At 36.6% G+C, this 12,469-nt stretch overlaps 1 protein-coding gene across 1 annotated transcript; it reads left to right on the top strand.

The window, feature by feature from the left end:
• Positions 1 to 10,834: 10,834 nt before the first annotated feature.
• Positions 10,835 to 11,873, top strand: Taar1 (trace amine associated receptor 1). Its single transcript, XM_048354664.1, has one exon. It carries the CDS (start codon positions 10,872 to 10,874, stop codon positions 11,871 to 11,873), a length of 1,002 nt encoding a protein of 333 aa, XP_048210621.1. The 5' UTR covers positions 10,835 to 10,871.
• The last annotated feature ends 596 nt before the right edge of the window (positions 11,874 to 12,469 follow it).

Raw genomic sequence — 12,469 nt, 5'->3', positions numbered from 1 at the left:
GCAGCACAATTTGTCATAGCTAGAAGCTGGAACCAACCCAGATGCCCCTCCATAGATGAATGGATCAGGAAAATGTGGTACATATACACAATGGAATTTTATGCCTCTATTAGAAAGAATGACATTGTTTCATTTGTAAGGAAATGGAAGGACTTGGAAAAAGTTATACTAAGTGAAGTGAGCCAGACCCAAAGAAACATGGACTCTATGGCTTCCCTTATTGGGAATAATTAGTACAGGTTTAGGCAAGCCATAGCAGAGCATCACAAGGCCCAATAGCTATACCCTTATGAACACATAAGATGATGCTAAGTGAAATGAACTCCATGTTATGGAAACAAGTGATATATCACAGTTGTAACTACTTTCAACGTCCTATGTGTATGTGTAGTTTCTATTATTGATGATGTTCTTGTATCACCTTCCTATGGTTGTACCTACACTATCTCTGTAATCTTATCTGAGTATATTGGAAACCGTGTTTGCTGGTATTGGAAGTAGGAAATTCAAAGGGAATACCAAATTTGAGAGACACAGGGTAAAAAAAAGAGAAATAACTACAAAAGCAATACTGGCAAAACTGTTTGGTGTAAGTGAACTGAAGACCTGGGGGGGGGAGGGAAAGGGGGGGAGGGAGGGGGGCATGAGGGACAAGGCAAAAAACAGTACAAGAAATGTCTCCAATGCCCAACATATGATACTGTAACCTCTCTGTACATCAGTTTGATAATAAAAATTTGAGAAAAAAAAAAAGAGAGATGCGTCACATTCCTCAAAGTCAATTTTGTAGCAGTAATAGCTGTAGACTTTTAGAGAATGCTGGCTGACAGTTCAGTGAAAGTACATGTTACTTAGCACACAATGAAAGAACGTCCACAAGTCCTAGAATGAAAGTCAAAATTAATTGATTAATCTGTTGTTAAGACACGGGAAATAAAAAAAAATGAGCCATTCTTCCATTGAGGAGCATGTGGGCTGATTGCATATCTTGGGTGTGGTTAAGCAGTGCTACAGTGCTTATGCCAGTAGCTCTACTGTAGCCTTGTCTGTGCTCTGTTGAATATATTCCCAGGGATTTGGGTCATAGGATAGTTCTGTGTTAAGTTTTTTGAGGAACCTTCAAAGTGCTTTCCAGAGTGGGTGAAAAAGCATACATTCCCACCAAGAGTGTGATAATAGGATTTCCTTTTGGGTACCTTGCCAGGATTTATTGTTGTTAGTTCTCTTGATAAAGGCCATTCTAACTGAGAGGAGGTGGAATCTCAGTGCTGTTTTGATTTGCATTTCATTTGTGGCCAGATATGTTGAACATTTCTTCGTGTGCCTATTGACCATTTTTACTTCTTCTAAGAAGTCTCTCTTCAAGTCATTAGACAATTTATTAATGTGGTATGTATACACAATGGAATTTTAGCCACCCATTAGAAAGAATGGTAATGCACCATTGATAAGGAAATGGAAAGAGTTGGGAAAAAATTATACTAACATAGTAAATCAAACCCAGAAAAGCATAGGTTGCATGGTTTTCCTAATTTTTTGTTAGATAGAATGTGCCTATAAGTCTGTAAGTAAACACACTGGGTGGTATGCAGGTGGTTACAAATGAATTATCTGCAGTATAATAGACTCTACAGAGAGCAAGACTAAGTCAAAGCCCAACAAAATAAGTATGAGGAAATTTGTACTTGCAAGAGGAGGAGTGTGGTCAAGCGGAGAGGGGTAGACAAATAAAGGAGGGAAAGGAAGGGGGTGATGAAGTTAAGAATTCATTGAGTACATACAAAATTAAGAAAAATAAAGAAGAAGCTGGGACGGGGTGAAAATGTTGAAGGGGTGACAGAGATCAAGATGCAATGTACACATTAATTGCTTTATTAAATGGCAACAAATTCTACAAATAGCGTACAGAATTAAGAAACGTGAAGGAAAGGGTAGGTTGAGGGGAATGTGTGAGAAGGTTGAAAGGGATGACATTAATCAAGACACATTATATTCATTAACTGCTTTGTTCTATGGCAACTCCTTTGTACAACTACTTAAAGATAATAAAAAATTAAAAAAATTCTTTGAGACCTTGGGGAAAAATTGTCAACATAAAGGATGAGAATGTTTCAGACTTGAGAGACAACTTTAGGAGGACCAATTAACAGAAGAGTAAGATATTCTAATTTTCCACCTTGAAATTATTCTCTATGGTGATCAAGCCATAGAAACATAGACAAAGCTCTTATCAGCATAACCAGCTATTATTAGTCAATCATTCTGAAAGTACTGACATCAAGCCAAGGCAAATACAGCCCATCTGTTAGTGTAGTGGTAAATCACCTGATACATAGTTAATATTTGGGCAATGTGTATTATAGACAGGTTAGTTGGATAAACTTTGAATTGAGTCATAAAAATAATGATATAAAATGCTATTTTCATAGATTATGATGTTGGTTTAGTAAAATTAGTTGCAACCCAGCTGACTGTTTTCTCCCTGCAACTGGTAAAAATTATCTTGCTCTAACAAAAAAACCATTAGTCAAAGGTTTGTTTGCTATTGAAAGTGAGTAAAAATTAATTGAAAAGCCTTCTGTCAAGTGTGCTTAGTGCTAGGAAACGAGTTGTTATGAAGATTGATTACAAAAACATTGTCACGAGAAAAAAAGTTATAGTCTGAAAATAGCTTCCTAAGTAACACAGATGACTTAATTTGAACAAAAAGAATGATGCAAAAATTATCTTCAGAGACTGCTGCAAAAATAATATTTTAGCATTGGTTGAATTATAAATATTATTGAAAAATACTTGAAAATTATAATCATCATAGTCTCTTACCTTTCTAATATGTAGTATAATCAGATTCCCCTGTGCACCTGTGAATGATGGGCATTGAGATCGAACCTAAATTTTCCCTATTTAGATATTTGGAGTATCTGTGGAGAAATTAGGAAGAACCCTTTCCTCCCTCTCTCCCTCCCTCCCTCCCTCCTTCCCTTCCTTCCTTCTTTCCTTCCTTCCTTTCTTTTTGGACTCCACCCTTGGAGTTTCACCTCTGGAATCAAATTCCTTTTACTGTCTCTTAGGAGTAACTTACCTACTTCTTGGTTCCTTCCTTTGCAAAGCATTGATTAAAAAAAAAGTAGCCAAGTGCAGATGGCTCATGCCTCTAATCCTAGCTACTCAGGAGGTTGAGATCTGAGGATTGAGGTTGGAGGCCAGCTAAGGCAGGTAAGTCAGTGAGATGCATCTCCAATTAACTTCTCAGAGAAGGCCAAAGGTGGCTCAAATGGTAGAACACTAGCCTTGAGCAGAAGAAGCTCAGGGGCAGTGCCCAGGCACAGAATTCAAGCCCCAGGACTGGCAAAAAAGTATCTATTATTCTATAATTAAAGTCATCACGGGAATGAATTTTGGGTTTCACCTAAGGCCCTTACTCCAGCAATCAGAACAAGGTCAATAAAAGTTCTTTAGTCTTTCCTCCCTGTAGTTTCATTTGTCTCATCTTTCTCCACCTCTGTTCCCTTTTCTCTCCTCTACCCTTTGGTCTTCTTCCTCCTCTTCTCCTTCTTTGGCTTCTCATTCCTCTGCACTATTACTGAGAACCTATGCTCTGGCTGTAGCCACAGAGGAAGTCTTCTCAGGATCATCCCTGAGGACTTTTGAGACTCAAGAGAGCCTGAATGCCACTCTGGGTTCAGGAAACTCCACTACCATCAGTTGCTGCCCTAGTTTTCTCTAACCTTTTCCATCCTAGATTAAGGGCAGAAGGTGAGCAGGATAGCTGCTTCATAATGATTCACTCCATGCTGGGATGTCTGAAGAACCCAGTATACAAACCACATTCTATGGAGATTTGTACAAGGCTGCCCTCTGCAGGGCTGTGGGACTAGGATACTTGAATCAGTTCAGAAAAAAGAATTCCATATGTATCCTACAAAATTAAGAAAAGCGAGGGAAGGGGTGGGTTAGGAGGGATATGAAAGAATGTTGAAAGGGATGACACTGATGAAGACACACTGTATTCATAAACTGCTTTGTTGAATGGCAATTCTTTTGTACAACTATGTAAAGATAATAAGAATATTCCATAAAAATGTTAGGAAAAAAAGAAATTTACATTGCAGGTGTAGTTTTTGGTTTTGTTTTGTTTTGATGAGACATGTCCTCAGTATGTAGGTCATTCTGGCCTTGAACTTGCAATCTTCCTTCCTTAGTCTCCCAAGTGTGGTGATTACAAGTAGGGGTCACCATATTAAACTTCAAAATGTAGTTTCTAGAGGACTGTTCAAATCTACTTTCTGAAATACATAAGTCATTTTGCATGACTCAATTTACAATAAGGACTCAATCCTATTTTTACAAAAAAACATTTAAAAAATACTTTGAAAATGACAGTAACATGCACACAGAAGCATGTCATTTATAAATATATTACATTACTCTCAGCAGAAACCAAGGCAATTTTATTCTTCCCAAACAAGACAACTGGGACACACCAAATCATTCTCTTGGAATCAACTGCTTCATCGAGCTCAGAGAGTAAGGATTCCTTTTTGATATTTATGAGGGGCAAGTCTGTGTGTTTAATTGAAAGGAGAATGTCAGGGGTTTGATATGAGGGGTTCTTCCAAAAGGCTCATATAGCAAAGGCTAGGTATCCAACTTTTGGAAGAATTTGGGGAAGCTCTGGAAAGATTAGGAGTCGTAGCTGGAGGAAATATCTCACTGCGGATGTATATGTGTATGTGTATGTTGGCTTGGGGGGGGTGCTCTCATTTGGTCTTGCTGTCTACTTCCTGTCTACCATCCCGCAAGTAGCCTCTGTCACAAAGTCTTAGCACTTGTATGTTCTGCCTTACCATGGTGTTACCAATAACCCAAGGATCACAGGTCATAGGGATGAAAAATCTGAGTGACACAGAGAAAGGAGCTTTATTTTATTTATATTACTCCATTGATGGGAAAATACTTGAAGAAACAAAAATATAAGCATGATCCAATTAACTGAAAGATTTCTTTTATCCACTATAAAATAAGCTCATTACATAGAATGTTTTGAGACATGGTTTATTGCCACCATAAGGCAAAGTCTGAGATCTTCACAGATTTATCTTTATGCAACCTAATATAGAATACTTGACCTGGCTACACATTCAGCCTCTTCTAGGCTCTCCCAGAACCTTTTTATTTCAATCCGCAGTCCTCTTGTGTTACTGCAAGTTGTTGTGTTCTCTGCTTGGAAGAAAGAATCACTATCATCTAATTAAATACATTTTTCAGTTAAAAGAAAAAACAGGGTGTGCAATGAAAGAGATAGACTTCAACTGTAGTTTTGTAATTAACACATGTAGAACTATAAGTATTCCTATAGTAAGCTTTATAAGTTAATTTTTTATTGCATTTTATTTATTTCTTTATTTTTACCAGCCCCGGGGCTTGAATTCTGTGCCTGGGCTCTATCCCTGAGATTCTTTGGCTCAAAACTAGTGCTCTACCATTTGAGCCACAGAACCACTACTGTTTTTTTTTCTGGTTAGTTTATTTGAGATAAGAGTTCCATAGACTTTCCCACTTGGCTGGCTTGAAATCACGATCCTCAGATCTCAGCCTCCTAAGTAGCTAGGATTTCAGGCATGAGCTAATGGTGCCTTGCTTTAATTTTATGATTGTGTGTGAGTGTGTTTGTGTGCATGCATGCATGCACATGCACGCATGCCCTGAGCTTTGTTGCTCAAGGCTAGCACTCTACCATTTGAGTCATAGCTCCATTTCTGGCTTTTTGGTGGTTAATTGGAGCCAAGCATCTCAGTCCAGACTTTCTTGCCTGGGCTGGCTTTGAACCTTGATCCTCCAGTCTCAGCTTCCTGAGTATCTAGGATTATAGGTGTGAGCCACTTGAGCCTGGCTGGAATTATTTTTAAGGTAATGATAATAATTACCTTGTGTATTTAGCTTACTCATGGCTAGCTTCCTGATTAGATTGTTTAGAATACAAGCACTTGTTATACTGGTAACATACTGTTAGCCTACGTCACAAAAATGTGTTATCAGTGAATGTTCTTCATGTTTTGATATTTACATCCTTCTCTCTGTGTTAATCATGGCATGGCATAGAGCAGCAGCAGGCTCTTCAAGAGTAGAGACAGGTGCAGGCTACCTGGTTACAAAGGCAGTCATACACACTGGCTCATCCACTGGCGCTGTCCAACATTACTGGAGAAGCTGGGTCTCCATTCACACATCAGTCACAGCAGATCTGAGACCAAACAAGAAGCCTCGTGGAGCAATTTGGGAGAATGTGAAAGGTAATAAGACTCTTTGAGCTTTGATCCTCATAAGATAAATTTAGGATGAATCAGTGTGAAGTCTGATCCATGTTAGCTTATGTATGTTAAAATAGCAAACACTTTCATGTGTCATCTACCACAATATTGCTAGAGATAGTTTTCCTTTTAGCTGTTGGTCTGTGTTGGGGTTTAATCAAATGGATTGAATTTTGTTACATTTCCTGTTTCTTTACGACAGAATCAGCTTGCTTTTTGTCATGTGTTGTCTTAAGAACCACAACTTAACTATTTTGAAAGGCTGTTTTTCCTGTCCTGTCTTTCCCATTTTTAAAAACATTTATATTTTTTCCAAAATAATTTTTAGTATTTTGATAAAGGATACAGAATGAGTTGCAGAAATATTTTAGTAAAATAATTGTTAAGTTTATTGCTAATTTTGTTTCCAAATTGGCCTAGAACAAAACAAGAAATGAGCTCAGTTTAGAAATGTAGCAAAAAATGTGATTTTAATATATACTTTGGATGCGGTGATTCACACCTATTGGCTACATAGGTGGTAGAGATAAAAGTATTGTGGTCTTGGGCACAAGTGAGAGCACTTCTAAAAAGAAACTAAAGCAAAAAAGGGTTGGAGACAGAGGTCAAGTGATTGCTTAGCAAGCGTGAGACCCTAAATTCAAACCCTAGTAACACACACATGCACATACACACACACACACATCTTCTATATAAAATATTACATAAGTGTTCCTACAAATGCTATTGAAAAATACTCTAATATTTTTACTTACTTTGCAAGATATAATAGACATCTTTCTGTTTCTCCATAAAAAGAAGCATCTAATCCAATATGGATCATTTATCTATGAATATGTGTAATCTGATGATAGTTTGGACCATTTGCTTTACTTTTGTTGCTGTCATATAAACAACTGTAATCAAGATTTTATGCATCAAATAAAGTGAACATTTACAGTTGAGCAAATGTAGATAGATCAACATGACAAAACTTAGTTACAGCCTCCTGAGATTCCATGAAGATGCATAATTAGCCAGTTGTTTCCCAGCCCTTTCAACAGTTGGATGGTTCAAGGTAGAAAATAGAGTTCTAGGCTAATAGTAAGCTTTCCTTAAAATTTGTACTTTGCATTCCAATTCTGTATTTAATGAGCTTTGTATTGTGTCTATATCATAATTTTTTAATTTAAAGTCAATTTTAATTTTATATCTTATTTACTGTTATTGCTTTGGTTTTTTATTGCTTGCTGTTTAGAAAGTTTGGATTAATTTAATTTTTGTATTGTTTGCTCATCTCCTCAAATTTCTAAGGAAGCAGTCTTGTATTCATGTTTGCTCTTTTCCCCTTCTTCCTTCCTTCCTTGTCTCCTTTCATGTCTTTTTTCCTTCCTTTCTTTTTGAATGCTAGGAATTAAACCCAGGGCCTCATGCATGGTAGGTGAACATACTAACACTCAGTTATACTCTAGCCCTTTCTTTCCTCTAAATAAGTGTTTCTATATGGGTGCTTATAAGGTTTTCTCTTTTACCTTTGGAATTCAGAACAAGTCCACATATGCTGCATTGATGTTTCTAGCCTCAGGAGACACATAACTGGACTCAAGTCCCTTTTCTTTCCTTTCAAAAGCCAATACCTGGGAAATGAGAGATGGTGGGAAATCATGATAGCACCCTGAAAAGATGGGAGCAACCTATTGCCTAACCTCTGAAAATCTTAAGTGGTTCATGCATATGAAAGGGTGTCTCTGGAGACAGGGAGGAGCTGGCACTAGATAGGTAGATGACATGATGGGCAGGGTTATAGCCATCGTGGGAGTGTCATTTATTATTTTTCCTGGTTGAAACATTGCAATTGACTTTGACCCCCTCAGTCTGGGTATTAGACAAACATATGATTTTTCTTATCAAGTTAAACATTGTAGTAATTTACATGGTTTGTGTTAGTTAAGCATGGTACTGAAGAATGAAGAGAGGTGCTATATCTTGTCATGTTTTCTGAAGATCAACAGAGGTCCTGGATTCTGTAAATCTAAGAAAGATGGTTTAGCTGTTACCATGTTAGTCTTCTAGGTGCCACTTTTCCTTATAATTCTAGCATGCCAGGCAGCAAGAAGGAAGCAACTCTGCAAAGGACAAGTTCCATAGGAGGAGACCACAGATCCATCATGATTAGATCATCTTCATGGAACTGTGTCCTTAGTAGGTAACCAAACAGAAATGTATTCACTTTCCATATTACCATTGTATGTTCAGCCTGGATAATTTGTGTTATCAGATTAACATAGTTTCTACTTAGTCAAACATTTAAAGGGTGAAACAAAATGACTGTTTTGGCAAGTCCTTCAATACACATTGATTCATAATGTCACAATATACCACCTATTTAAATGATAAATCTTCCTAAAAGCAAATCACCACAAGTTTTTGAAAAACTTCACACATACCATGATTTTATATTTTTAAGTCTACCAGACATATTCTTCCAAAGTGCCAGTAATATTATCAACAATTTCTAAGCTACCATGCTTAAGGCCCCCCCCACCCAAAACCCAGATATGCAAAAAGAGATGTAAAGAAGCCTCTGTCTGAGTCATTTTGGTTTTTCTAAATAATTTAGATTAATTCTTAATTTCAGACAGAGAGTTGTCAGGTTGCTTTCTACCTTTCCTTCTCTTCCTTTTCTATTCAACTTCCTAATGACAGTCCTTAAGATGACATTGAATAAGTGTGTTTTTGACAAGCAGCACTTGCAAACATTTCTAAAAAGGAATTTGGGTTTTTTTTCTTGGTTTCTTGGGTATATCAAAACCAAGAGAATGAAGAAAATGGGGAAAATAGTTGGGAAAAAGTCTACATGACACTTCAGTTAAATTCATACTAAATTTCATAGTAAAGACCATTATTCTTTATTTGTTTGCCAGTCCTGGGCTTGAACTCAGAGCCTGGGCACTGTCCCTGGCTTCTTTTTGCTCAAGGTTAGCACTGTACCCCTTGAGCCACAGCGCCACTTCTGGCTTTTCTGTTTATGTGGTGCTGAAGAATCAAACCCAGGGCTTCATGCATGGTAGGCAAACACTCTACCGCTAAACCATATTCCTAGTAAAACAATTCTTTTTTGGTGAAATTTAATTACAATTTAAATATTGCTTAGTTCAAATAACTTAACAGTTTTAATGTGCTACTTTCTCTGTTACAGAATGAGCCTGGTTGTTCAAATAAATAATGTAAAGTTATTTGGCATGAATATGTTTCCTAGTACGGAAAGACGATAAGAGGACAGAGATATGTTTCAAATTTGTTAAATATACATTTTAGCACCTAAATGTTATATTAATCCATGTTATATTCTAGCTTGGGTAAATTTGCATTTCTCTGTGATGTTGATTTAAGGCATCAGCCCAGGGGAAAGAGGAAGGTAGATTAGTGAAATCCTAAGAAATATTGCTATGTTGTAGCATTTTGACAACACAGCCTCAAAGTGTTGTTTGGAAAAGGAGGCTGTCAAAATATACTTTGTCTTCCTTACAAGGAATGATGTTTTTATACACATGCAGTTAAGCACTAAATGAAATCATGAATGGAATACATATAGAAAGGCTTTGCAAACTGGAAATACAGATATGTGAGCATTTGTTCATTACAATCAACTGTAAGATAATAGATATCTATGACCAAGTACAAAAGTAGGTATATTTAAAATATACCTTTCTTTTTCAGACAGGATATCTCCATGTAGCTGAGGCTAGCCTAAGTCTTGCCAACCCCTTGCATTAGACTTCTGCATGCTAGAATTTTTTTTTACAATAAAGTAGCTTTAGAAAATGACTCATTATGAAAATTTCATATATACATTGTACCTGGGTCATTCATTACCTTTTACCTTTTCACTTTTCATTAATATATTGTAGTTTTAAACACTCTGGCAATTTATATCTGCCCTTTAGAATGTTAATCTCTCCACTAGATTCTAGTTTCTTATAGACACTGTTTCCATAGATTAAAGCATATAATAACCATCATTTGATTTTCTCTGAATCATAAATCAGTGTTATATATTTTAGCGAATGCTTTGCCTTTATAATTGAGAAAAGTGTCTAGCTCCAACTAGATGAACATTTTTTGGATTTGAGTTATTAAACTGAACTTGTAAATAAAAATGTTTTTCCCCAAAATAACTATTCTTCAACAAAAATAGGTCAATTTATAATCCCAAGTTCTTGAGAGGCAGAGGTAGGAGAATGACAGCCAAAGCCAGCCTAGTAAAAAGCATAAGACCTTATCTGAAAAATTAAGAAAGCAAAGGCCCTACGTCCTTGGCTCAAGTGGTAGAATATCTGTCTAGTAAGCATTACACTCCGAGTTAAACATCTAGTACTGTCAAAAAATATTGTTTGAACTGTGAGGAGTCAGTTTCTGTTCACTCACTCATTTTTCTTTTCTTTGTTCTCAGGTTTCTGGAGTAGGTGTATGCAAATAAAAACAAGTCAAAGGAGAAAGAACTCTAATTTCACAATGGATTTGGAAGACAGATTATTCAACACACCAAGGGAAAGGTGAACTGGTGTACAGTTCTCAGGAATGATGCCTTCTTGCTATAATACCAGTATTTCCTGTGTGAAAAGCAATTGGCCAAGAGCTATCCATGCATCCTTTTACAGTTTAATGGTGCTAATAATCCTGATCACATTGATGGGCAATCTGATAGTTATTATTTCCATAACACATTTCAAGCAGCTTCATACACCCACAAATTGGCTCATTCATTCCATGGCCACTGTGGATTTCCTGCTTGGCTGCCTGGTCATGCCTTATAGCATGGTGAGATCTATTGAGCATTGTTGGTATTTTGGAGAAATCTTCTGTAAAATCCATACCAGCACTGATATTATGCTGAGCTCAGCATCCATTTTCCACTTGTCCTTCATTTCCATTGACCGCTACTATGCTGTGTGTGACCCACTGAGATACAAAGCTAGAATCAGTATCTTGGTTATTTCTGTGATGATATTCATTAGTTGGAGTGTTCCTGCTGTGTTTGCGTTTGGGATGATCTTTCTGGAGTTGAACATCATAGGAGTTGAAGAGGTGTATTACAAGCACATTCACTGCCTAGGAGCCTGCTCTGTCTTCTTCAGCAAAGTATCTGCGGGACTGGCTTTTGTGACTTCTTTCTATATACCTGGGTCTATTATGTTGTGCTTCTACTGTAGAATATATGTCATAGCTAAAGGACAGGCAAGATCAATTCATGACACAAATCAGAAATTTCAAATTCGATTAGAAGAGAAAAATGGAATGTCACAAAGCAAAGAAAGGAAGGCTGTGAAGACTTTGGGGATTGTGATGGGCGTTTTCCTGATATGCTGGTGCCCTTTCTTTGTCTGCACAGTCTTAGATCCTTTTCTGGACCATGTTATTCCACCCACTTTGAATGATGCTCTGATTTGGCTTGGGTATCTCAACTCTACTTTCAACCCAATGGTTTATGCATTTTTCTATCCATGGTTCAGAAAAGCACTGAAGATGATTCTATGTGGTAAAATTTTCCAAAAAGATTCATCTAGAAGTAAATTATTTTAGAATCAAACTAATAAAGTTATTCTATTTTAGTGTTTAAAAACATTTGGATATTGTATTTATGGAAATAACATAACAGTGTATCAATTATATAGGTAATTGATCAGTTCTTTGATTCCAAGTGTATATGGTGGGTTAAATTATGATGTTTCTATATCCTGTACCTGGGATATTTGTCATTTTCACTACCTATATTGAAGCTTTGAAAATACATTGTTAAGGAGCTGCATTTTTAAAAACTTCCATTAGGTGAACTACTGTGTGCTGAAAGTGGTCTGTTACTCAGGTGTTCAATTGTGGAAGCCATAAGGCTGCATTTAGGGACACATTCATTTGGGAATGAAGATATACAAATGTAGCACTTTACAACAAGCCATGACAAACATTTCTGAAGTTATTTCTTGAAATTTAGATAGTTTTATACTTTCTAAGACTACTTGATAATTTTATTCAGGATTTCTAATTCCTCCCATTCTGAGGGTTAATCTTGGTTAGGACACTTTTTTTTTCTTTTTACAGTTTACCATAGATTTAAAATATAAGCTAATGAGCTTTTCATATGGGAAAACTTGCTTAATTGACTTATCTTTTTTTAAATT

This window comes from Perognathus longimembris, chromosome 9, assembly GCF_023159225.1.
Source record: "Perognathus longimembris pacificus isolate PPM17 chromosome 9, ASM2315922v1, whole genome shotgun sequence".
Classification (NCBI taxonomy): Eukaryota; Metazoa; Chordata; class Mammalia; order Rodentia; family Heteromyidae; genus Perognathus; species Perognathus longimembris.
The sequence above is the reverse complement of the archived record's forward strand: the minus strand, read 5'-3'. Positions and strand labels throughout refer to the sequence as shown.

Bases quoted from the DNA above. Each gene is read 5' to 3' on its own strand.
- Taar1 (XM_048354664.1), top strand. From the start codon at position 10,872: ATGATGCCTTCTTGCTATAATACCAGTATTTCCTGTGTGAAAAGCAAT.